The 26365-nt window shown below is 40.8% G+C and overlaps 1 protein-coding gene across 1 annotated transcript; it reads right to left on the bottom strand.

Moving 5' to 3' along the window:
• Positions 1–25032, bottom strand: LOC102795746 (vang-like protein 1). Its single transcript, XM_006788369.3, has 9 exons — positions 24893–25032; positions 18764–19013; positions 17420–17591; positions 10783–11211; positions 10232–10407; positions 7425–7558; positions 4729–4879; positions 3630–3864; positions 1–2804 (listed from the first exon to the last, which is right to left on the bottom strand). Exons 2-9 carry the CDS (start codon positions 18832–18834, stop codon positions 2544–2546), a joined length of 1629 nt encoding a protein of 542 aa, XP_006788432.1. The 5' UTR covers positions 18835–19013; positions 24893–25032; the 3' UTR covers positions 1–2543.
• Between the last annotated feature and the right edge of the window lie 1333 nt (positions 25033–26365).

The raw sequence follows: 26365 nt of genomic DNA on the forward strand, positions 1-26365 counted from the left end.
TTTTATTTTATTTAATTTTTTGTACAAATGTGACTTTGACACTGCTGCATTAATGTTCAATGTTATGCTGTATAAAAGGAGACGGGGGCAACTCACGACCTGTCAGCTGCATCACATTTGGACATTTGGGAAAGCGATCTCTGTGTTTTCTTCTTTTCTGTTTTACTCAGTTTCTTTCTCACACACATATGCTGAAACACACGAACTTGAAAAACCGCACATGTATGCTGAGCACATCCTAAATATGTCAAACCAGGCACGTGTGTAGTCGTACAAAAGAAGGTATTTACAACCACCAACACCCCTAAAGAGTCCAAAACAAAACTACACCCTCTGTAAGCACAGTAACACTCTTGTAAATATAAACTTACAACACATCAAGCCTTATAAGTAGAAAAAGTTTAAAAAATACACATCAAATATCCTCACTCATTAACAGCTGATGCCTAGAACAGTGTTCCAGTAGTTGTAGGCAGGTGGCAGTAGTGAGACACCCTGATGTCCAATACTGGCAGCACAAATACTGATACTGAGTTGAGTTGTTCACAGTAAGTTATTACTATTGTTTTTTTGTTTGTTTTTTAATTCTTGAATGCTTGCAGCATGAAATAATGCAATATAAATTTTGGAATGAGCGATTCATTTTGTACATAAAGAACTTAATGTTTTGAAATTCTTCAGAAATCTGATTTTAGGTAATCCTTTAGGTTGTGTGTTGCATTAAGCTTGTGGCTGATTATAGGACACTGGCCAACAAGATTTACATTACATGGAGCCATAATAAAAAACACAAATCGAGATGAAAATCAGGGCCATATGTTCTGAAATAATACAGCAGTGGGTAAAAAACTTGAAATGTGATTTCCATAACCTGTCCAAATAATATTCTGCTGGTTTACACGTCGGATCAGCGCACACTGCACACACTTACACATTCATAACAAGCATTAAGATAAGTTCCTTTGCTAATTACGGACTAAACTGTCTGTGTGCAGTTGTAGTGTAAGTAGCATTTATTGAAGACTGCAACTGGCAAAATCAAAAATAAATACATCTTTAAATGCATGAAAATATTTAAAATAAATTGATTTTTTTAATGAATTATGAATGATAACAGTTTTCCAATTTATTTACTTTTGTGTGTCATATTAACTTTTACTTTTATTAAATACATATTATTTTGGTAAAATCACAAGCCTTATGAATACAAAAGGCTTAAAGAATACACATGAAATATCTTTTTTTTTTGCCTGTACTGTTTGGTTCTTTTGCCATCAGAATGCCATCTAAAGGCAAAGAAAGATGCCCAACTTTACCAACTGGACCTTCCCAGCCTTGCATTATTGGTCTATTTGATTCACCTTTGCTTTTATTGTTTATTTTATTTTCATTTGCTGAACACGGGACAGACTTGACTGGGGAAAAGAAAAGGAGAAAGAAAGAGGGAAAGATGAAACATGAAATATCCTAACAGTATTCAGGTGTAGCCATCCGCACAACTCTGGATTGGATAAGTGGTAAAACATTTTTTTAAAAATGGATATTAGTTTCTTTATTTAGGTATTGGAGCTGGGACAGGCTCCATCGCTCCCACAGTAGGACAGTCAGGTTTCTATATTTATCTGCTTTAATTCTTTTTATAATTTCTGCTTCACTGTGCAGATACAAGGCCCATCCGATTGGTTGATCAATGCCAGGACACAACAAACCTAGCTGTCTCTCATCAGCTAAGTACAGAAATTCTAATTTATGACACCTTTTTATAAATGAAGGCCTATTTTAATTATTTTTAATATTAATTACTATGTTTAACAAATCAATTTATTTATGATTTTGGCAGTCTTCTTCCTCTGCTTTTTTTAGTACATGAGACTTCTTTGAATGATCTGACAACTACAAACACGTCTATCTACAGTCTAATTATCGTACCAAGTACAGCGCAGACAGACAGGGTAAAGAAAATGTATGAAATGATAAAAAAAATCATTCAAGTGATACATGATTTTGGTATAAAAAGTCTGTAAGGATAAAGTATTATTCACGTATAAATACTGTACATACATTTCCAATACAAGACAATTAAATAATAACTGCTTAGACTGAAAAAAGAGAGGTTCAGTTTATATTAAATGTCTTGGAGAGAGACAGACCCCAGTGTACACTACGATAAAAACCACACTAACGCACACATTTGCATTCTTAAAATCTCAAACGCTCCTATGCAGGCACGCACCGGCACATGCACGTAAAGGAAGCTAAACGTTTGTGAGGGTCATCTGTAGTGCATAGAGACATAACTGAACTGTGTTCTGCAAATGTCACGACAGAGAACATTTCAGTGCATTTCTCCTCATTTTGTGTCTTTCATCATCTTTCAAGACTCCTGGGACAAAGACAAAGACATAAATACTCTATATGTGAGAAAACTACATAAACATAGGTACAAAAAACAGTACAAAAAGATATTTCTTGAAAAAATTCAGTTGGATAACTGCAACAGTTCTGCAAGTCCAGAGCAGCAGCGCTCGTCCACTCTGCCACCGTTAAACTGAAGTTTCTGATTGGAGCAACAGTAAAAACTTGTGCGACTTGGGCTCGATGTACTCTTCGGTCAGTCGGATATAAGGGATGCTCTTGATGGTGATGGCTAAGCTAAAGTCGAGACACTTCAGAAGGAACTCTGTCCCCTGTTTAATGCCACTGGTCACAGACGCTTCGCTCACTAAGGTCCACTGATCAGCCATCCAGCGCTCGGGGCCGTACTGCAGGGTTGGACCAGGCACGAGATAAGCCTCAAGGAAGGCCTACGCACACAGAGAAGCAGCTGATTATATCAAAGTACCCACAATGAGAAACAAAACAAAACTGATGTGTAAAGACAAAACTTGGGATAACATCTATATGGCAAGATTAACTCAATTTATTAACAATCTCCTGACCAATGAAACCATTTCTAATGTCAGTGAACCAATAAAAATTGACCTCATGGCCCTTCTTGAATGACAGCTTGCCCCTCTTTTAGTTTCATCATATGATAATAAATAAATTAATCAATAAAACTGAAATTAAATGGATGCACAAGGGGGATTTAGCAACAAATGCATACAAAACTAATAAAACCTTGTTTCACTGATGTGACACGATTAAGTAATGCTTCCATTTACTTTCTGTCTGATAGCTGATGTTATTTACTCAGTTTGAGTCACAGCTTGTTAGACATAAAAATGAATGTCATTACAGCCTTTCTTCCAACTCATATCACCCCATCCTTTGCATTCTCCTCTGCATTTCCTCCTTCAATACATCCATAAATCTTCTCTGTGAATTTCCTGTTTTCTTCATGATAGCTCAATCTTCAACATCATCTTTGTCCAGTACATCCACTATCCCTCCTCTGCACAAGTTTTTGTCTTCAAACCTCTTGATCTCTTGCCTCTAACTCCAACTCCTGTTTGTTAGTGCCACCATCTCCACCTCATTCAACACAGCAGATCTCATTATCATCTTGTAAACCTTCCCTTTCACTCTTTCTGCTATCCTTTTGTCATAGGTTACACCTCTTGGTAAACACTGCCTTAGTGTAAAGCTTTTGACAACAAATCTGCTGTTATGACAAGTTAAAAGCTGACCTTAGGACTCATGTTATTGACCAGGCAGAAAGCAAGATGCTTCTGGATGCTCTCCATGCTGTGGCAGTGTTGCCTCCTGGTGGTGCGGAGGTACTTCTGCAGGGCCCGAGCCATAGAAGGAAATATAGCCAGAGCTGCCTCTCGCACATCCATAATGTCAGACGGTGTTGCACGCTCATCTTCTTTCTTCATGCGGCGGACATGAGTGAAGGCCTCCTCAACAGCAACTACCAGCCTGACAGAGAAATACCACATTGCATTTGGCTATATACAGTTGTTTTTACTGATCATTAAGCAGCACCCTAATGTTAAGACAGATTAAACGAAACTGCAGACGTATATATCTGTTAAAGTAAAGTTATTTAAACGTACTGCGGAGCACTTTCCATACAGTTTTTTATCATACATGGCCCAAGAGAGAACAACGCTTCAGCAATATGAAGCAGGCGATTTTAAGCAATGATTTTTAAAATGTCTTTTTATAAATATTTAATAATAGAATAATATTTTTCTGTATATGAAGTGATAATTAGACATGCTGCTCTTGTAGCTTTTGAATGAAGGAGACAACATTCAACTTGTGCTATTATGAAAGTGTTGCAGAGTTTGAGTTTTGCCTGAAAGTGGCATGCAGTTTTTTAGTCATCAAGTTTACATAATAATAACGTGCATAGCTAAGTGCTTTCTCACAACCCTAGTCCTCTTGACAATTTTTTTAACTACACATGTGCATGCACCAGCCATCCCAGTATGTGCAGCTTCCCAAGTTTGATTTCTACTTCTGCGCAGAATCTATGTGGAGCCTACGACAAACCATGTGCAAGTGGCTAACACTAGATTTATAAAAGTCCTGTTGTGCCTCTGTCGCTTTTCTCTTGAAGTTGATTTATTTTCTTCCCAAGAAGAAGTAGCCAGAAACACATAGAGGTAAACGGGCCATTAAAGTTTGTAATGGGCTGGCATTAACATGTGCCGTGGTTGCATTTCTAGGAAGGTGCATATGTGGCTACAGCGTAAGTTACAGAATAACTGTGGTACAGATTTAATGCAGAATTATTAAGCCACTGTAACAGTGTGACACTTTGCTCCCATGACTCACCTGGCTCTACGTTTACGGACTCTTCTTTCATAGTCGGCTTCCTCGTAGTACAGCTCATTGTGGGCGCTGTCTTTACGTTTGCCGGCAGCTGTAACCATAGCCCGTGACTGATTTCCATTACTTGGCTGAGCCCCTGCTGCATTCCCTGGGGCTGTATCAGAAAGAAAGGACAGTAGTAAATTGGTCAAATCAGCCTGACCTGGGGGAGGTAGTCTTTAACGGGCCAGTCCTCCACCAGTGACTAATGGACAGTATCTCAATCTGAATGATTGAGGGAAAACTCATATTGAAGGACAAATTCAGATCTTATGTAAAACAGCTGTAAATCTACCTTCCCAGCCCATATTATTCTCCACTTAACTGTGAGAAAGGTTTGATAGTTATCTGGGTCGTGTCGCCAGTCTGAATCACAAAACATTCTTAATTTTAGCACTGAGAAAAGAGGCGATTTCCACTGGAAGCATCCACATTTCTACACACACTCTATGATGCAGAAACCTTTTTTTGGGGATCTGGATTAAATATTCATTATTTTACACATCACAGACCATGTGTGAATTTACTGGTTTGTGTGGCAAACCCATAAAACTAATGGGGCTTATATAGCAGTATATTAGAGATCCTGTGGTGTCACTGAGGCGGAGTAAGATCTGGTCCATATTCATGAAGATCACTAAATCTGGGGGTGGTTATAGATGGTAAATGCTGCAGGTCAGACAAGGATATAAATTATTAATCTGATCTGCATGGGCGTGTGTTTACGCTTGTGCGTGCAGGTGAGAAAGAGAAACTGAATTTAGTGATGAAATATGGATGAAAAATCCTCCCAGTGCGAGTACTGTGGAGCAAATGCAGTCAGATCATTTGCAGAAGAAGCACTGTAGATACTTTCCAATGAAAATACGAGTAAACATCCTTATACATCCTGCCCTACATATTTGTACTGTTTGTACAATGAGAAGAGTGACTGACTGGTATGGCGTGAGGGAGATGTGTGGGAATTGACGATGGGAAAGAAAGGGGAAAGAACGAGCTGGAGCTGGAGACAGTGTGAGCAGGAGGAAGGAGAGATGTGGGAGTATGTGAGAAATGAGCGTTACACTGATGAATTATTTAAGGCTTGGAATTCCACGGCCGCCTAGAGACCCTTCCATTGCACTTTGATAGGAGAGGGGGTGGGGTGGATGAAAAGCACTGTGAGGACACGGTATCCAACATTGCATCCCTGCTTTATACAGCAACAAATCCAGCGCTGCGCAGCCAGTGGGAAATTAATAGGTGTTGAGTGGAAGACCCTTTTAACTCCAGGAAAGAGTGTGATATGTGGCATTACAGGATGTGTGCAAGGAAGTAATATATCAAGAAAATTGTAGCATTTAGAAGAGTGCTTTTTTCCCCTGCAAATTCAATATATGCATTATGTCAGAGAGGGAGGCTTCAGAGTGACGCTTCATGACTGAAGCGTGAAATTAGTGTCTCCCTGTGATGGTGAGGGCTTTTATCTGTATTTACTGTCAAAACGGTATGTTCTCAGTTTGTTTTTCAAAGCTGCTCATTGAAACCAGAGTATCACAGCAAGCAGAACGAGGAGAAGACAGTTAAAACAAGGGGAAGTAACGGTATAAACAAAGGGACATCAGCAGAAATATTACATGCGGTGCACAAATAAATTAAAGGAACACTTTTTATGCGAGTGTAGCATCAAGTCTAGTTGATTAGCAGGGCGGGTTGTTAATCAGTTTGAGCTGCTTTGGTGTTAATGAAATTAATAACAGGTGTACCTGTTGTTAATTTTTTCTCTTCTTTTTAAGAAGGAACAGGATGAACACTGCCAGAGCTGCAAAATGATCTCCAGCAGGGTATGGTGTGAATGTGTCCAACCAATGTGTCTGACCAATCAGAAACAGACTTAAGAAGGGTATCCTGAGGACAATTCATATATGGAAATTAAAATGTAATTATTATTTGATGGTTCAATAAGCTCTCCAACATAAAAAACGTATTTTACAGGCTAGGCAATGGGCCATGACTGCTACCAGTTATTGGGGTAAAATCCTTGGACCCACTGTCAAACCCTGTGCTGGTGCAGTGGTTGCTGGATTCCTCCTGGAGCACTACAATGTCCAGCCCCATGTGCCAAGAGTATGCGGGCATTTCCTGGACAATGAAGAAATTTATACCGTTGACTGGCCCCCATGCTACCCTGACCTAAAGAACACAATAGAGCACCTCTGTGACATATTTCAGTCCATCAAACATCACCAGGTTGCACCTCACTGTCCAAGAGCTCAGTGATGCTATCGTCCAGATCTGGGAGGAAATCCCCAGGACATCATCTCTTTCCTCTCATTAGGAACATGCCCCAGTGTTATCAGGTTATCAGGCATGCAGGGGACAAACGAACTACTGAGTTCCATTCTGCAATGTCATTTTGGCAAAAGGACTAGCCTGCAGCATGCTTTTCTTTGAAACCTTTATTCTGGGGTGACATAGAATTCAGCCTTCTGTAGGTTGATAATTTTAATTTTCATCAAATGATGTGTTATCTTTTATTTTCTAACACATTACCCAGTCCATGTCAGAATAGCTTTTTTCCCCCATTGAGATCTGATGTATTTCCAGAGTGTTCCATTAATTTATTTGAGAAGTGTAGTATAGGAAAAAAATAAATAATTGGGACATATGAGGCAACTAACCGTCTACATTGTAGACCTTTAACCCAGCCAGGTGTTTGGCAGCTCGGTGTTTGGAAGCAGAGAGAAGGGCCGGGTTATGGAGTGGAAAATCTCTGTAGTAATACTCCAAAATGGACAGGGCGGCCCTTTGAATGCTGTGTGAGGCAAGAGAGAAAAGAGAAAACTTAAAAACAGTACAAGACAGAACATAATCCCCCTGCAGTGGCGGTCCTAGCCTGTTTGGCGCCCTGGGCGAACACTCCCTCTGGCACCCCCCCCCACACACACACACACACACACAGACAAAACATATTAAGGATTGTACATTAACATAAAGCTGTTGTACACACACACACATATGAAGAGAGAGAGCGTATGCATTGTATGCAAACAGCTACCAAACAGCCATCATAATTCGTCATACAATGAGAACAGGACAAATCAACAACTGACAATTAATATTAAAATCTGTAACATAATGTTTGGAGTTTAGTCTGTTACTGTTGCTTTTTTTTACCATTTCTTCTTGGAGCAACTGTAACCCACATAATTTCCTTAGGGATTAATAAAGTATTCTGATTCTGATTGTTTCAGGATGACCTGCCATTATCCAATGACACATCTGCTTACCTGCATCTTTTGCTCGTTTCTCTTCTTTTCTATTTTTTCTAAACCAAGCACCTGATGGCTTTGAACTTTTCTTGTCCATCTCCCATTGGTTTTCATTTTGCACTCCAGTATGAACACAAATCCCCCAACCCGAGAATCACCACAACATAACCTAACACACCTACACCTTAGTTCACAGATTCACTTTGTCTAAGGTGTATTTCTGAGATTTCACACAACCCAGGATTCAAATCATGAATACATGCTGGGCTTGGATTTACAACATTATAAATGAAATGTGCTCTATCTGGAAGCAGCCCTCCCCTTTCGACAGGTTGTGTGTGAGACTTTAAATCATTAAACTGTAAATTTTAAATTGTTATTGATCCCTTTACCTCTAGTCCTAAAGTGTATATTTATTTTCTTACTCTTCTTATATATATTGTTTGTTTACTTGCACTGCTGTAACTGGAGCCTCGTCGTCTCGTCTCTCTATATACTGGACTGTATGTAGCGGAGATGACAATAAAGTTTACTTTGACTTCAGCACCGAGCAGGCGCACCGAAGGCTCTCGCGCTCACTTTTCGTGTACAGAATTTCGAAAAAACATCGGCGCAGATTATAAGTCTGTATCATGATGTCTGGTGTTTTTGTGTTTGTTGGTTTGTTTTTACTTTCTTTTATTTTGCGAGTTGGTTATTAGATGCTGCTCCAGCCGGTCACAGAATCCCCCGCCGCCCCGCCCTCTCCTCCCTGTGCAGCAAGCAGCAGGCGCACCTCGCAAACGGAGGGTGCCCTTACTCCCAGCAAATGGGCGATAGAAAACCGATCGGTGCCTCTACCATTCCCAATATGCGCTGGCTGATGTCAGGGCAGCATGAGTACGAGCATTTTATTTTTATTTTTTGCCGATGCCCGTGATGCCACCCCGGGCAATCGCCCGTGTTGCCCGTATCTAAAACCGCTACTGTCCCCCTGAATCTGGTGAACGATGTTCTGAACGCTGACAAACAGCCCACTAAACAGTGATTGAATTACAAGATAATGCCGTCATTTAGAAATTCAATAAAACAATTTGAGAACAAACATTAGCACAGATGTGATCTATTTTATTTAATAAAATCCTCTTACTGGCCAAACTTTTGCATCTACATTACCAACGATGCACCTCAATCGCTGACAGTTCAGTGGGAGAATCTGTTGTTTTATGCCTCAGTGCAAGCATCTGACAAAAGATGAGCAGGCTACTGAGGTCTGGTGAGCTCACTACTTTATAATCCCTCATCCCTGGCTTCTTATTTTAAAGATTTTATTTTGACTTTATTTGACAGAGAAAGATTTTAATTCTTTCCCCCCATAAAGACATTTAGCGACCTCTCTTGTAAAGTTAAAGACACCTCAATATACGTAAAAAAAGACGTGGTTCGACGACTGTCAGAACAGGTTTCAGTAGCTCTCAGTTCACTCAGTTCAGCAAAGAGAAAAAAGGCTTACTGCTAGCAGGCATCCAAGTGGGGGGTAAAGAGTTAAGAGGGACTCAGCCTTTATACAAGCTGCAGCACTGTACCACGTGAGCTGCTGAGAATTGAGTCATTGACAATTCAATTTTCATATTTGTCATCTTCAACCAATGAAGACTCAACTGACCTCACATGAAGCCATTTACAGTGTCACCATGTAAGCCACCACAACCAAGTAAGCCATATAAATTACTGGAAACAGTTAATGCAGTATGAATCCTTTTCTTTCTCCTCTGCAGGTTCTAACCTCTTGTTTACCATTCCACAAATTAGGAATCGGAAGAACGCCCATTATTAACCCATTAAACTGTTAGCCTCATTACACAAGCATAAATACTAATGTCTCCTAGTCTTGTCATAGTAATAAACCTGTCCAAAGAAGAAACAAAGATAGTCATATGACGAGTCGCTTTTTCTCATCTCTCCTTTCCGAACTCCTAGAATAGCACACTAGCCGAGGTCACCGTAGAGTAACTCAATTACTGCCTGTGCCTGTCTTCCCTGTGGCCATAAGCTTCCAATTACACAAATACATCAACAAGGAGAGTGTGGCTGAGCACCGTTGTGTACTTACTGTGCACAGTACAGAAAGGTTATATCCGCATGCGAAAGAGTGAAACTTATCTATGTCGGTCAGCCTTGTGTTTGCTTTAGGAAAGACACACAAAGCTAAAATGGTGCAACTGCAGCGTGCTCACCTGAGCTGTCCTATGTTGTAGTGACGAGTCTCTCCATCTGTGGAGCGGATGACACACACGCTGTAGCAGGGCTGGAGTTGGCGGAGTTCCAGAAGTACGACTGCCAGGTAGTGAACAAACAGCTGGGAGTCCACAAGGGACACAGCAAACTGGACGATGCCGTGGTAATCCTCATCCTGCTTGGACCACATCATGGGCTTAATTAAACTTTCATTCTCATTAGATAAAAGCTTACAACAAACAAACAAATTACAGCTTTATTTAAGACTAAATGAATCAGATTGGACTAATACTCGGCTACATGCAAACAACATACCATAAAAAACACAAACAATATGTCCCAAAAACGGAATCAATCAACCTTTATCGAAGAGCCATTTAACACCATTAAAGCAATAAAGGAAATAAACTCAGAAAAAAATTGTGTATTTGCATGTTAACTATTTGTTAAATGATCTAAAAAGATTGACTGATGAAAAAAAAGTTAACTGCTTAATGTGCAAAATTAAGAAAATACATAAATAAATAAATTAAATACATCTCAAACCCACCTGAGCATCAAGGATCCGGACCCCATAGAAGAGCCAATAAGACATAGTGAGCAGGAGTGTGAGTGTGATGAGGAAGGCACGATACACGCACACTCTTGGCAGGCAGGCCCGGCTGGGTCGCAGAAACAAGGCCCAAACAGCTACCAGGAGGATGAGGAGCTTGAAGGAAATGGAGAGGAAGAGCCCCTCGCAGGCTGCACCACAGACTTGCAGCCTGTCGGGCCACATTACTGCTGGTAGAAGCAGGAACACCAAGGGCGTGGCGAGCACCAGCAGCCCCACGCATGAGCCCACAGCCAAGGGAAGGTAACGGCGAAAGCCTTGGGTCCGGTCTTGTATTCCTTTCCCCAGGCCCACCACCTCCTCCTGGGAAACACTGAGCTCTGACGTTCCTGTGACAGCGGTGGTGGTTTCTCCCCAGTTATCATCCTGAAAGGATGTAAAGGAATACATGAAGGAAATCTGGGTTTCATGCCACAGATGTACATTTGGGTCTGCTGTATTGTGTATGCTGTCAATTAAAGTATTTACCTATTTCAGGTCATTTATTAAAAGACTGCAAAAGTCTTGGGAAGTTTGCCTCTATACACCAAAACTGGAATTTTAATTAAAGATATGATAAATTTCAGGTCTTCTTTTTTTAATTTAAGGGGTTTAACAAAAAGAGTTACAGCCATTTTCACTCATAGTCCACCATTGTCAGAGGTTCAAAAGTAAAAATGATTGTATATATGCATAACAATGGCTAAAACTACTAAACAATACTTTTGTTAAACCCCTAAATTTACAACTAAAAGTCTGCACTTTGAACACATCTTGATGATTTGACTTAAAATCCAGTGTGGTGGTGGTACAGAGGCAAAACTCCCCCAAAATATGTCCAAGCTGTATGAATTGATTTGTTTGTGGTGCTAGGTAGATACACTGGGTTCATCAGCTTCATAAACAGCATCCCAGCAAACACTAGTAAAACAGCAACATTGTGAAACTGTCAGACTGTCAGTCCCTCTTTTACTGATCTAAGAAATATTTATAATATTGTAAATGCACGCGTCTTTGTTTGTTATTACACCAACTTTTGATTGACAGTTAGCTGAGACATCAGGTACACAGACTAGTACAACTAATGTTCTTATTTGTTTGTTTTGTCAGTGATAAAAGGATGCATAACTCTCATGTCCACAACTAATGTACATAGAGGACATCAAGCAGACACTGCCACCGCATTCACTCTTTTTTTTCAACCATAATAATGGGGTGTCTTCAATATTTGTTCAAACAACTAAATATTGCATATCATCCAACATCAAAATGTTTGATGGATACTTCCATGGATAGAGCAGAAATGAGCTGAAAGACACTAAAAATGCTGTGGAGGGCCAAAGGGGGAAAACAGATTTGGGTATATCTGGGTTTACTATTTCATAAGATTAACACAATCCTTTGGTTCACTGTTTATCCACTGAGTAGATCTTTAAAATGGATTTTGTTTAATGCTTTGGACACCAAACAAATTTATGAGACTAATATGTCAAAACCTGGGCCCATAAAATAACATAAGTAGACAAACCAGAGTCAGATGATGAATGTGAATCAGACAGACAGTGCTTCCATTTTTCCCACTGACTCCTTTCTTGGCCCACAAAGGCCCCACAGAGTCTATGCACCATGAATGCAGCACATCCTTAATTTTTTTTCTTTTTGAGCAAGTCAATATAATGGCAAGCCTTTTAAATTCTGTTTGAAGTAATAAAGGATGACAGGATGTGCATGCAAGCAAAAGCACACACACACACACAGCATAAGCCAAAGCTTTCCATGCCCATCATCACAAATTAGTCTGTTTTTTTCTTCTTCTTAACTACCGTGGTCATTTTGAGCATAAATATTTCCGACAAAGAGACACAAAGAGAATAAATTAGTGACAAGTCTACTCTAAAGAGACATTTATTTTTGTTTGCCTGCCATTAATTCATGTAATTAGCCATTCATTGTGCTCCAGAGTGTCACTGCATTGTACCTCCCGACAACCAATCAAAGGAGCAGCAGCTGCAGCGAGAGGGATGACGGCTGGAAAATTGACAAGCTGAACAGATAAGCCACCCTGGCTTCACACACGTGTGCGCACACATCCACCTAAGCACCATCAAACAGTGCTTAGATGCACACTGAAGCCACATGAGCCTCATGGAGCTGCTGTTAGCAGCACAGCTCGTTGTCATATACTCTTCACCTGTCTAGAGCTTGTGATTCCAACTATATGCAAGATCCTTTCCAGTCTATTAAAGTTAAAAGAAGCCTAAGTGAACCCCGCTGGAAATCTGACTTACTTTGCATATTTTACAAATTGTAATATAAATATGAATTTTGCTTCTCCAGCACAGCTCACAGCCAATTAGCTTAGCCTTGCTAAGGAGGAGGAGGAGGTGGAGGAGGATGCCAACGGGAGCCAGAAGATGAATGAGCATGATCAGAGAAGAGGGAAGCAATGTCACAGAGGGATGGCAGCAGGTTATGAGCAGAGAGAGGAGAGGTTGGGCTGGCGTCCTGAGTGTGTGTTTGCCAGACTAATGTGAGAAACAAGAGGTCAGCTGTGCACCGTAGGTGTAACATCAGCTTCATTTAGTGCCAGATCTCATTTGTATTCAGCCCACACGTCTTCTTTTTTCCCCCTTAGTTTCTTTCTTAAGCCAACCCCCCACTCACCAACCTGCATCTGTGAACAATCAATGTCATTCTGCGTTCCACTGTGACAAATGAACAATTAGGACCACAGAAACAATATCTTCCTGTTTGAACACAGATGCTGAGTAGTCACTTAGCTAGTGTCCAATTTTCTCTCATTGCTGTTCTCTAATCTCACTAATCGGGTGTTTTTATTATAAACCCAAGAATGTTAGTCTTTCAGTCATAATTCTGAAAGTTTCAAAATAAACCTCTTCTGGCACACTTGAGAAATGCTCGGTTGTAAAAAAGATGACAATTTTAATGGAATCAAGGATACTGGCTGATCACGGGCTTATGGGATTAAGACTTAGCTCAGAATTTGTCATTTTTCATACTTGTGCTATATGCATGTTTTGTGTTCTGGTGAACAGCCTCTACCTTTAATATTTGCAATCAAAAGCAATATATAGAGTAACTTGTGTTAACATTTTGAAAGGAAAAGAACAAATGAGGAAAAGTAAGCATAAAAGAGGTTTGTGCAGTACTTTTTCAACACTGGGTGCTTGACTGATCTTCTCATGCAGCTCTCTGCAAAAACAAGAAAGAAAAGCTTATTTCCCAAAATGCCAAACAATTTCTTTGAACCCTTTGTGATCACAGAGAACAGGAGGAAACAGATCACAAACAGAGACCAGACTGTCTGTGCACCTCCTCTTCACCAGATGTTGGCTAAGAGGCACAGCTTTGTTTTTATTTGTAGAGATTTACTCTGTTTTATTTTCCACATATTTAGACATTGAAGTGCAGTTGCGGGTAAGAGATTAAAATGTGTTGGCCAAGTGTGTCTTAGTGCACTAACCACTTAAGCATATGCATTTTATATTCTATATGCGAAATGCATGACTGAAACATTTCATTCATCCTAAGGATCCTACTGCAAAGGCTTTCATACCTTTCTCAGGGAGAAAACGGAGCATTATTGAGTGAGCTAATATACTGCTAATACCTATCATTAAGTCTCAGTGGATTCATGCAGAAGATTAATGCTAACTAATCAGATCAGAAAGAGAAAGAAACCAGGAGAGACTGACACAGGGAAGGTTATAAAAGCAAGAGCGGAAGGGCATGACTGCCGCCTGCTCCCTTGGCAGTGTTTTAGTCTTTTTATCTGGCAGAGGGTGAATATGGATTATGCTACACAACACAGAAAACAGTCTGCCAGCTACAAAGCCTAATCGCTGAGCAGCACTAGCTTGGGTGAAGGTTAAAATAGGCTTTGTGAGACACACACAAAAAAGCTACAAACGCCTGCCAGGTTTCCTTAAATTTACTGCATTCCTTTTAGGAGTAGGAGCTTTTGTGTTTTTACCTCACATTACATGCATTGCTGGTGCAGTAGCTATGAGTAGGTGAGTATTTTAGAAAAAGGGCAAACAAACAAGTTTATAAAGCGAGACTACCATACGCTATGGTGTTGCTAGAGCTAACACTGTGAGGAAATTGAAACTGCTCCCTCTTGGCACAGAGTCACAGTGTCTAACAAAGCAGCATGGCCAGTCTCAGTAACAGATTCTCAGTGACTCACTCTTGCACACACACACACACACACACACACACACAAACTGTGCTCCAAGACCGTATCCTTATGTCACAGGCATGCGTGTAAACATGGAGGATTATTCATATCAGCTTTCCTCCAAGTGGCGTTTGGCCGGATGCTAATGCTAATCCCAGTCTGTGAGAATGTTTCCTCTGCACTGGAGACTAGTTAGTGTTAATATGCGGCTCCGCCATCTGACAAAGCTGCTCCAAAAAGCATGGGTTGGAGTACACCGTGGTTGACGGTGTTTGCGGTAATGCTCGTGCTGCCACTGGTGTATGGTGTGCGGACACAACAACCTGCAGGGGTACTGCAGTACAATGGCAGATTACCTTACACTGCTAACAATGGATGCAGGCTAGGAGCTGACAATCACATGCCAGTGTGGAATGTGCCTTTCCAGCCAAAAGGGGATGCTGAGCAGAGATAGCAAAATAGGTCAGACTTCTCCAACATGGTCAGAAAGTCAGGTTGAACGCATGTTTATTTTCCAGTCACATTAAATGTTGCTAATATTAGGAAAGTATATTTTGTCAAGGTAGCTTGCACTACTGATGCGATGCTTTTCTGCAGCTATTTTAAGCATGCAAGTTGCTCAATAAGCCAATGAAAAATGCACTCATTTTGGGTTACTATGTATTTCAAGTGGGTCAAAGACACTGTAAAGGCAGCCCCAGGCTAGCAATATCTTTAACTCGTCTTCAGGGAAGAAGGTGCTTTCTTTATCTCTCTCATTTTCTTCGGTTCTGCTTCTACTTTAAGCTCATTTTATCTTTCAGTACAGTTTGTGCGATTCTCTGCATTTAAAGGAATACCCTAATATTTTGGAAAATATTTTTATTCAGGTGGCAGTTAGCTTAGCATAAAGACATATTTATATATGTTTTTCTCCTATGTGAAGCTTCTAGAAAAGCTTAAATGTAAAACAAGGAGTTGTAATCTCACACTGATGATAAGACCACAGGAGGTCACACTCCAGGCTATCACTTGGCTAATAAAAGCACTCTTGTTTTCTGCTAATCCAAGCCAACCAATTGCTATCTACATGCAGACAGGAGGCGGGTATCAGTCTGGTATATGTCTTGTTCAGATTATGCTTGTTTGGTGAAAGCTGTTGATATATTTCAGAAACCAGTTGGATATAAAGCTGTTTATGCTGTTTAGGGATATTCCTAATTATCCCAATCAGTACCACATAACATTGCTGTTTACAGATATGTAGAAGCTGTAACTGAGATCTCTCACTCACTTTAACATAAAACACACAAATCTATAATCCATGCACATCTATATGGAAGCTTTTTCTGCCACTTAAAAAATGCCAGGATGGGGAAACCTAAAATTTTGTGATATTAATTGTAAATAACACTATAAAGGGATTAAACTAATATATTCTTTTAAAAGCAGCATTAGCCACATCTGGTTATAGCTTTGGGGCAATATTTCACATATCCATATTGCTAATATACAGTCAGAAAAACAGTTCCAGAAGATGTTTTAATAGTAATTTTTTTGAAACCCTGCTGCTCAGAGACAGGAGGACGCATAAGGTTTAGATGCCTGAGGCGTATTACGCTCACCAGGCACTGTCAGCATGGTAAGAAATCGCATTAACTCAACGTTTGACTACTCCTGTTCTAGCAGCAGAGGGACCGCAATGCATGATGGTCTCAGTGCATGGATCTAGTGTACATTGTGATGATTTTAAAGCACTCTGTGTGGTGGAGGACAGTTCAGAATTAGAACAGCACTACAAAATGGCCAATAATCTCTGCAAGAAAGAAATAACTCCTAAATATCCACACAGTATTATACTCTAATGAATCTTTAATCCTTGAAGCCTAAGTTAAATATCTGCCCTGCATTTTAAGCCTCATATCACATCATTCTGTGCCTACATAAACCTATTTTGCTTGTAGCAGCAAAATCAGCTTTTTGATGCTATACTATGCCTTGATTTCAAAGCCATTAGGCATTACAGTCAGTATGTAGGCACACACACACACACACACACACACACACACACACACACACACACACACACACACACACACACACACACACACACACACACACAGTAATGAAACACTGTCTGTACAAATCCACCCAGGCCTGTAAGAGAGATGCTAATCCTCTGACCTATCTGATCCCTTGTCGCCATTGTTAGCCTATCATGTGTCGGTCAGCCAGCTGTGCGAGGGCGAGTTTATAAGGTCGGGACGCAAAGTTCATGCATGGAAAACTGGGTCTTGCTTTTTCTGAAGGAAACTGATACTAGCTGCAGTTTTAGTGTGCTTTCCTACAAAACAATGTGCATCTTTCACAGTTTCACTGTTGCTGTCAGTTTTCAGTTTAGTGTTACTCCAATACCTGCGCCTCATCTCCTTGTTCTGCTGCAGGTGTGGGCTCTCCAGGCAGCGGTTCTCCGTTATGAACTGGGGAGTCCTGGGAAGGGGTGTCGGGGGGATTGATAACCACAGATCTCTCCGAGCGGCTGCTGTCTTTACTGCTGCTGGCTTTGTGTCGCTCACGGCTTCGATCTCTGGAAAGTGAGAACAAGCACACATGGTGACCACTGGAATAATACAACAGGAAAAATGTACCAATATATAAGACTGAAACTGGAGCCTAACATATCGTTATTCAATGATTATTCTTTGCTAATTAAAATGGAAATAATTTGACTGCTACTTTGAACAAATGACAATTTACTAATTATTTTGAATCAACAGGCCAGAACAATTTTCACACTTGTTCTACACTGTCATAAAAATGTAACTCTCTCGTATTTGAAAGACTGAAACAATAAAATAATGATCACTATACATGTCTATATAATTTCTTTAACAGAAATGTAAATTAAACAACCATTTCAGGTCCCTATTTTCCATCCATTAAAATGATTCAGCTTGGGATAAGTACCATATCATCAACATACACACAAAATAAGAGCTGAGACAATAAGCTCATTAATTTATATCAGTAAAAATAATGAGCCAAAATGTTTTATAGTTTATTCTTGATGATTATTTGTTTAAGGTGAGTCCAAGAAGACAAAAATTCCAGTTTCTAAAATGTGAAAATGTGCTTCTTACTCAATAATTGTTCTTAATATTTGTGAAGTTTGGACTCCTTATTGGACAATCTTTGGCTTCTGGACAAAGATTGAGCAGCGTTTTTTTATCAGCTCCTGACATTTTATAAAATAACTTGTTAATTCTTTATTAATCAAAAATCAAGGAAATAATTTGACGGTTTCTCATTAATGAAAGCTCGTAAACAGTGAAGTGCATTAATACTCCAGCAGACAATTATAGGCATCAGGAATGAGGGGGGAGATAAACAAATGATTCTCTCGTTTGCAGAGCACACAGACTCAATCACTGAAATAGGTTAGAACCGCTCAGCTGTGACGACCCTAATCCACAAGCTCTGTCCGTCCCAATCTCTCGCTTGTTCTCTCTCTGCAGTTTCTTGCCTCATTATTTCACAACCAACATGTGGCCCACTCAAACGGAAGACAAACAAAGCTACAAAATGTTCACTGAAGGCATTCCAGTAAAAAAACAACAAAAAAACACAAAAAAGCCAGGGAGTGGGATACAGCATGTGATCTGGAAGAAACAAATTCCTGTCACGGGAGTGCCGGTTAGACAGATACAGCAGAGAAGCAGACAGTCAGATGGAAAGGCTGACGACAGACAGGAAACATACCCATGCCGGTTTGATCTCCCGGAGCGACTGGAGTGATAGGAGTAGCCAGAGTGGGTCGACTCCGTGTCCATACCGACGCAGTTCAGAGACGGTGATTGGACAGGGGGATGAGGAGAGACTTGCCGTGTGGCAGAGAGGGTAACTTGGCAGCAGCGCTCAGGAGGACAAATTGGTTGCTATAGAGACAGGCTTCAAAAATCCACGACGAATGACAACTATCTTTGATTGCGGCTTCAGTGACCACGTTGACCTGAAGGACAGATAAATAGCACAGTATGAAGGATGCACCGAGGCTTGCTCGCGACATCAAACAAACAGAGCATTAGATGTACAAGAAAAGCTTCTGCATCTCTGATTCTCATCATTCAACACATTTACAAAGCAGACAGATTAATATATTAGCCATTGTGCTCTGCTGTGTTGTGGTATATACTTCAGATTATCTATGATTAATGTATTAACCTGGGATATTTATTCCAATCTAACTTGATATTCAGCACACATACTACATGTGCTACAACATCCTCTTAACAGCAGCGCTCCCGGTTCAATTTTTACAGCATGCCACACCCTACTATCTCCCCCAATATTTTCCTATCTCTCTAATGTGTCTCAAAGACAAGCAAACATGCAAAAAAAACAAACAAAAAACAAAACCCCAAACCAAAAACCTTTCCTCTGCAGTCATTATAAGTTTGCTCTGAACTTGGAAAAAGTGCATTTTGTACCCTCTGCTTGGAATTATTTACAAGACGCACTTTATTTGGAAACTCCAGCCATTCAAATGCCACATATAAAACATGTTTCATGAAGAAGCTTTTACACAGTCTTTCTGTCTTTTTACAAGTCTCATTTTTATTTCTGTGTGGATGTGTGTTTTTATGGCTTGTGCCTAAATACTGCCATTTTGGCTTGGTCTCGCTTGTAAACCACCCCCCAAAAACACATAATTATGCATCTCAGGAGAAACAAAAACATTAAGGTTGTAATAAAAAATATGGAATGGCACAGACATACATTAAGAGGTGCAGGTAACAAAACAGAAAATAATTAATGTATCAGAAAAAATGCCCACTTGTATGAGCTCTTAACACTCATTAGGATTAGGTTTTCTTTCAGTTACATTCTAAAAAAAAAACCAAACCCTTCAGTAACAGAAGAGGCTAAAAAAACCCAAAACCCAAGTATTTTTAAATAAAACATTCCCTTTGTCAACGTACAGTATAGACCTACAATATAGATAAAACCTGCATATTCACATAAAAAGAGCACATTCAGGTAGATCATTTAGTTCTAATCTGTACTATAATTGATCTCATAATAACTGCATTTGATTTGATAGCCAGTGATTTGGAAAAGAGAACTCTCTCCATCCTGCCATTATTAACAGGAGCTGAAGCTGCCAGACTCACTTCCTGTGAAACAAATGTGTGATGTATGCATGACGATCTCTCACCAAGCATTCATTTAGACCTCAATCTCAAACCTGTCTGTCTCCCAGCTGTTGTCCTGACAACCACCTGCCAGTCAACTTCCCCATCACCATCTCAATTTACCAGCTGAGACTATTCTTCCCGTCACTTACAGGCTATTTGTTATCTCTACAGCAAATGATGCATATTAACACCAAAACAGCCCATTCAGCATATTAGGATGTGATTGCTCCAGAGATCGTATTCTGAAGGGTTAAGAGAAGACACTGCTGCGCAGCAGATTTCCATTAAGAGGGTTTAAATGGTTTTTATTTCCCTCAGCTGCCTATGATTTTCCATTAAAAATGTTATACAGTACATATAAAGTCTGTAAGATTATTATTACAACCTATAGAATTACTTTTGTCAGATAAATACAATCTATATTGTTGTTCTTTGGGCTGTAGACTGGCTCCATAGTGTAGTGGGTTACATGTTTGCCTAAATACATAAAAAAAAAATCCCTAGTTTGATTCTGGGAGAACCCTTTTGGGGCTGCGTGGGGAAGTGCATCCAGTGCAAAAACTCTGCCAAAGCAAACATGTGGAGCTACCTGCTGTGCTAACCCCCTGTGAATAAGGAAGCAGTTGAAACTAGTGCAAGACTGTAGTGTCCTTTATTAAAATGGCCTGTATTTGTATAGCGCTTTACTTAGTCCCTAAGGACCCCAAAGCGCTTTACACGTTCAGTCATCCACCCATTCACACACACATTCACACACTGGTGATGGCAAGCTACATTGTAGCCACAGCCACCCTGGGGCGCACGGACAGAGGCAAGGCTGCCGGACACTGGCGCCACCGGGCCCTCTGACCACCACCAGTAGGCAAACGTGGGGTTAGTATCAGGTATCAGGGTTAGGGGCATGTAGACTGGAGGAGATCGAACCACCAACCTTCCGGTGAGTAGGTGACCCGCTCTACCACCTGAGCCATAGCCACCCCCATGTCAGTATTACTTTAGACATCAACCGTGGATATGTCTGTCTTACATAAAACTACTTGTGGCAAAGTTTTAGGACTATTTTGAGCAGTTGGAAAGAGATAGTGCTTAGCAAGTGCTAGTCAGTTTCAATTCATTTAAGAACAAGTGGACATTTATCCACAGCTCCCATAAATCTTGATGACACCACAGCCCAGAGGATTATTATGTATATTAGATTTTGGGATGAAGTGTCAGTTTAAGTTGGGATGAACCAACCTGATGCAAAATGATGCCCCAGTGACAAAAAAGTGCAATTTCACAGAGAGTGACTGCATCAGTGGAGGCTGATGAACGCTGAGGGAACATAATGTTGAACAAGGCAGAGCAGCACTTACAGAGAACGTCAATAAATAATGCACTTGAACACACTGTAACATGCTACTCACAGAATCAAAGTCAGTGGTGCAGTATCAAATTTTAAACACAAGCCTGACTTTTAACAGGATTGTCATATGTCTCATCTTTAACCCACATCCAGAGCGTCCACTGTTACCTTGGCAACACTGGAGGCAGGAGGCTCCATCTAACAGCAGTAATCAATCTGCCCTGCTGGGCCTAAATTTGTGGATGCACTTAAGTGCGTATGTGAGAGTGACGTTGGGGTGAGGCACAGTGAGAGGGCATAAAGAGGAAACAATAGCCTTCCATCACACCCGTCACTCGCGTGGTTAACCGAATCCCGCCTGGTGATTTGAATAAAAGCCATTAACCCCCTGAGTGCTGATCTCTGGGCGCGTGGCAGTGGTATGTGGGGCACAGGGATCCCACTGAGAAGCCACTCATCCACAGGACGAGCATGAAGAGGCACAGTGAACCAGGCCATGTGGAAAATTGCAGCCACGGGGTAAGAAAAACTATCAGTTACAAGTCAACGATAACTATGAATGAAACATGCGGGGCTAACAACGCGCATTAGAGACGTGCGCCTGTCTGAGCTTCCTCCGAGACTGTCCCAAAAATGCAGTACTCCTCTGAGAGGGAGCCTGTGCGGAAAATCGACTCTGCAGTGAAGCACAGTTGCATCACTGCAGACCGTTCTGGTTGGCTGCACCGAGAAGAGATTCACCAGGGCAGAAACTGACACTAATGTAAAGCAAACATTGGTTAGGGTGTTTTTTTAGTGGAACGAGGCTGATGCACAGTGGGAGCTACTGTAATTACAAATGGTCAGGCTCAGGGGTGCACGCACACCCGCTCTTATGCTCTTATTGAGTAATTTTTTACTCCTATTATAAAGACAAGGCATAAGCACACTTTAGTATTGCAACAAATAAGTGTGGGGCTCGTTGAGGAAAAGCTGCAACGTATGATAAGTAAAATGCACTGTAGCATTTTTTCCACTGCTGATTCAGCTTATAAGTATAACGTGAGATTTTGACTGTATAGTAATTTGCCCTCTAAACTGAGCTGAGAAGGAGGGGTGTGGCATTGAGATTCCATTAAGGTATCCAATGCAGTGCTGGCAAATGAAATGGCACAGATGAGTCTCATAGCTCAACCAGGGCACATGCTGAGGCCTGGTTACCATGGCATCTGTGCCCTCCCTCACACCTATTAGCGTTCATGCCTTCCTTCCTTGATGTGCACCCTGCCCCGGTAGCATTATGCTATAATCTTCCAGATACAGCAGCTGGTAATCTGATGAATTTCTTGTATCAGCTGTTTTGCAGCTTCAAGGCAAACAAACTACAAAACTCCCATCTACTGTTCAAATATACAGTGGATAGTAGATTTCTGGGTGGATATCAATACAGATGTTCAAAACCGCAGTTTGGCTCATAGCACATTTAAATGCCAATGTAAATATGTTTTTTGGAAGGTAATCATATGTTTTAAGGTGTTTCAGATATTCATCACGAGATCTTTGCGAAATTAATGTGACACTACAGATAAATATCGGCCACCGGCATGGGTAAATGTCATCTTATTTACTTGTAAGAAGACATATGGGTCGATATCAATGTTGACTGACTTACAGATCAATACCTAACACACAGTAGGTATATTAGAGCCTCATCTTAGCTTAGTATAAGCTAAACCCATTTCATTATTGATTCACTGTTATATCAGATCACTGGTTTGCCGGAGCAATTTGAGAGCAAATGCCAAAAACATTTCTTTTACTGCCATATAAAAACAAGCCAAAAGCCACATTTTAGGACCTGAAACAACCATGGTGTATATTATATTACTGTTTTAAAATGCATTCTTTTAAAATGGCAGCAGAAACAACAAGTCCACACATGCACAGGAATAACACAGTCCACTAGGCTGTGTGAAACCTCTCTGAAATCAAACAAAGGGTGACAGAGTGTGAGCCCGTGTAATATATAGTGGTTAATATCTTAAATCCTTTCGTGGACTACAGATAACCCAGAGGAACAGCTGCTCATTAACATATTACATTACCACTGGGCTAAAATCACATAAAACTGAGTCAAATATGCAAGTCATGACACTCCCTTAGAAACACCCCCCTTTTTATTCTTCTTATTTTGTGCCCCTCACTGCCAGGATATCTGACGTGATCAGGAGTGTGTTCCTGTGTATTTTTCCAGAAGTATTTGCAGAAGCAAACCTGTGACCTTTCAGTGACTGGATATAGCTACTCCCACCCTGCTGCCCATTGTAAAAGGAGAAAGTTAAGACCTGACACAGTTCTCTGGAATGCAAACTTTAGTCCCCTCTGATCCGCTCATGTGGAACTAAACAGAAGTACAGTAGAAGAAGAGAGGGAGGGAGAGGAGGGTGGTGCGGGCTGAGAGGGCTGTTGAAGAGCTACCTCAGTACATTCCTACTTTAAGTGCAGGGCCTTTATGTCTCCAAATGCACAACTGTAAACTACACTGTAATATATTGCGCACTACCCCATGCTCCTCCATTACCTCTCTTTAGCCTAAAGGTAGCTCCAGTTCTCGTTGCACTTCTGACACACTGCCCTGTCGGGCACATTTAAAGGAGAACAAAGGCCAAAGCCTTGCCAACATCACTTTTGATCATCCATGGGAAGAACTGATAGCTTCCACGGGTTGACTCATCTATTCAGGGAGGGTTCCCAGGCAAGCAGTGTCCTCAGGCTCTCTGCACAGGACCCATCAACACTGCTCAATAATAAATAACTGTAGGTGCTACACGGCAGCATCATGACTCTGACAGACAGAGAGAGAAGACACGTGAAGCTGCTCCAGTCACAGTTAACACCTCATCCAGCTGTGTGCTCTCCAGACAGCTGCTGTTGCTGATGGAGACATCTCCAACCCCGCTTTTAATATAAAGGCTACTAGGTCGCACAGAACAAGGGGAGCCACTTCTCTATTACACAGCTGCAGCTTCTGTTACAGCAGATCTCCTTTCAGTCTCGCCCTGAACCCCATTAACCACACAAGACTAAATCACTTCAAATAAACCATGCAATCTGGATGATCGGCTCAAATAATGTGCTTACATAAAAAGCGATACTAATGTAATAGAAATAAAAAGGGAAGTCATGAGCTCCAGATAAATTCGGGTTATGTGGCTGCATCTGTCTGGCGAAAAGGAAACCATTTTCCCACGACGGCAGCATTGAACTTCATCAGTGATTCCTGCGTGCTGGTGTATCTCCGGATTTTTTTGGCAAGGGCAGCCAATACCCGGTGTGATGAACATCACAACCGTGGATTCGTTTACCTACCTTTATCTCAGAAGCGTTTCATATTCCTTCACCTGCGTGTCGGTGTCAGCGAATCTGCCGCCGAGGAGCTGCAGCTGTTCCTGCTGCTGTGAGGCGCGTCTGCACGGAGAGGCAGCTCACAGGATCCTGGCCATTGTGGTTCGCAGGACCAGAAAGGGAGGCAGCATGGGTGTACAGCACGCTTTTACAGCGCGTTACAATGAGTATTTTCCGCTCTGGCCCGCAAGAGGTCGTCCTTTACGACTGCTGTAAAAGGGTCAGGGCCGTCAGTGAGTGTAACTGATGTCTAAATGTGATTTGCTACTTAACTTGACATTTTTTCACGAAGAAGCTCACGTGGAGCTTCTCTAATTAGAAAATGAAAATATTAAGCCCCGCCCAAACTATTCTATATTTAACCTGTCAACTAAAATAGCAATTATTATTAGTTTGTCATTATTGATAGATGCGTTTGAAGCCAGTTCCGTTTCGCTGTGCAACTGAACACAGTATATAGTATAGTATATGCACTTTTTATACTACACGTCTCTGTTAAAACGTTGTAAATTGAAGACTGAAGATTTTGATGGGAAAACTGACAGCTTGCTAAGAATAGGACTACATTTTAAGGGTGTCTTTAATAGCATAACAGAATTAAAGAAATATCCAGAAATATCCACCCAGAACCATTTCAGTTATTTTTACCTATGATGAGCCACCCGTAAGGATGGCCATTACTCTGAAGATTCACTGATAAAGGTTGGATCTGTTTAACTATGATCATGGTGAAACCTTTGTTAATTCATCTCATACTTTGTCCTTATCTTTAATTAACTTGTATGGACTTGCTTTTGCAACACATCAGCTTAACACATGATATTAATTGTAGAAGAAAGAAGGCTTAAAGGTAGGGTTACAGTTTTTCTCAGTTGCTTTGGTGCATTTCTCACAACAGAATTAAACTTTGCACAATAGTTAGTTCAACCTCCACAACATGTAGTCGTTTTGGCACAACCTTGTGGCGGTTTCATGTTCATTTCGTCCAATGGCAAATGCCTTTGGACATGAAGCAGTTGAGTAAGTACAAATATCTAAAGAATGGTCACTTTTGACTTGCTATTCATCACTATCTCCTTGCTTTTATCATGAATGTCACAATTATTTATACTTGTACCGGCTGAATAGTCATTGTCCTTACAACTAATAGTCTTCATTTCATTGCTTGTGTCAGTGCACTCAAAATTGTTGAACATCTTGTCAAACAATTTGTACACCCATTTTGAAAACCCTATTTTTAAGGAGTTTCCATGAAAATCTCCATAAATTACTTTTCTCAGGTGAACCTTGGTGAACCAATCGGACAATGTATATAGTGGTTTGGGATAATGTTAGCTTCCATCACTCTGCTGTAGTCAGGCAGTGGTTTGCAGCACACGACAGGATGCTTATGGAGTTTCTTCCCCCTTACACTCCATTCCTAAATCCAGTTGAGGA

This window comes from Neolamprologus brichardi, chromosome 16 (assembly GCF_056152115.1).
Source record: "Neolamprologus brichardi isolate AB-2024 chromosome 16, ASM5615211v1, whole genome shotgun sequence".
Classification (NCBI taxonomy): domain Eukaryota; kingdom Metazoa; phylum Chordata; class Actinopteri; order Cichliformes; family Cichlidae; genus Neolamprologus; species Neolamprologus brichardi.

What these genes read in the sequence shown, in the direction of transcription:
- LOC102795746 (XM_006788369.3), bottom strand. Translation starts at nt 18,834, where the DNA reads ATGGACACGGAGTCGACCCACTCTGGCTACTCCTATCACTCCAGTCGC. An exon ending in TCCGGATCCTTGATGCTCAG is followed by an intron (nt 10,408 to 10,782) that starts GTGGGTTTGAGA and finishes TGGTCCAAGCAG; the next exon opens with GATGAGGATTACCACGGCAT. An exon ending in TACAACATAGGACAGCTCAG is followed by an intron (nt 7,559 to 10,231) that starts GTGAGCACGCTG and finishes TGCCTCACACAG; the next exon opens with CATTCAAAGGGCCGCCCTGT.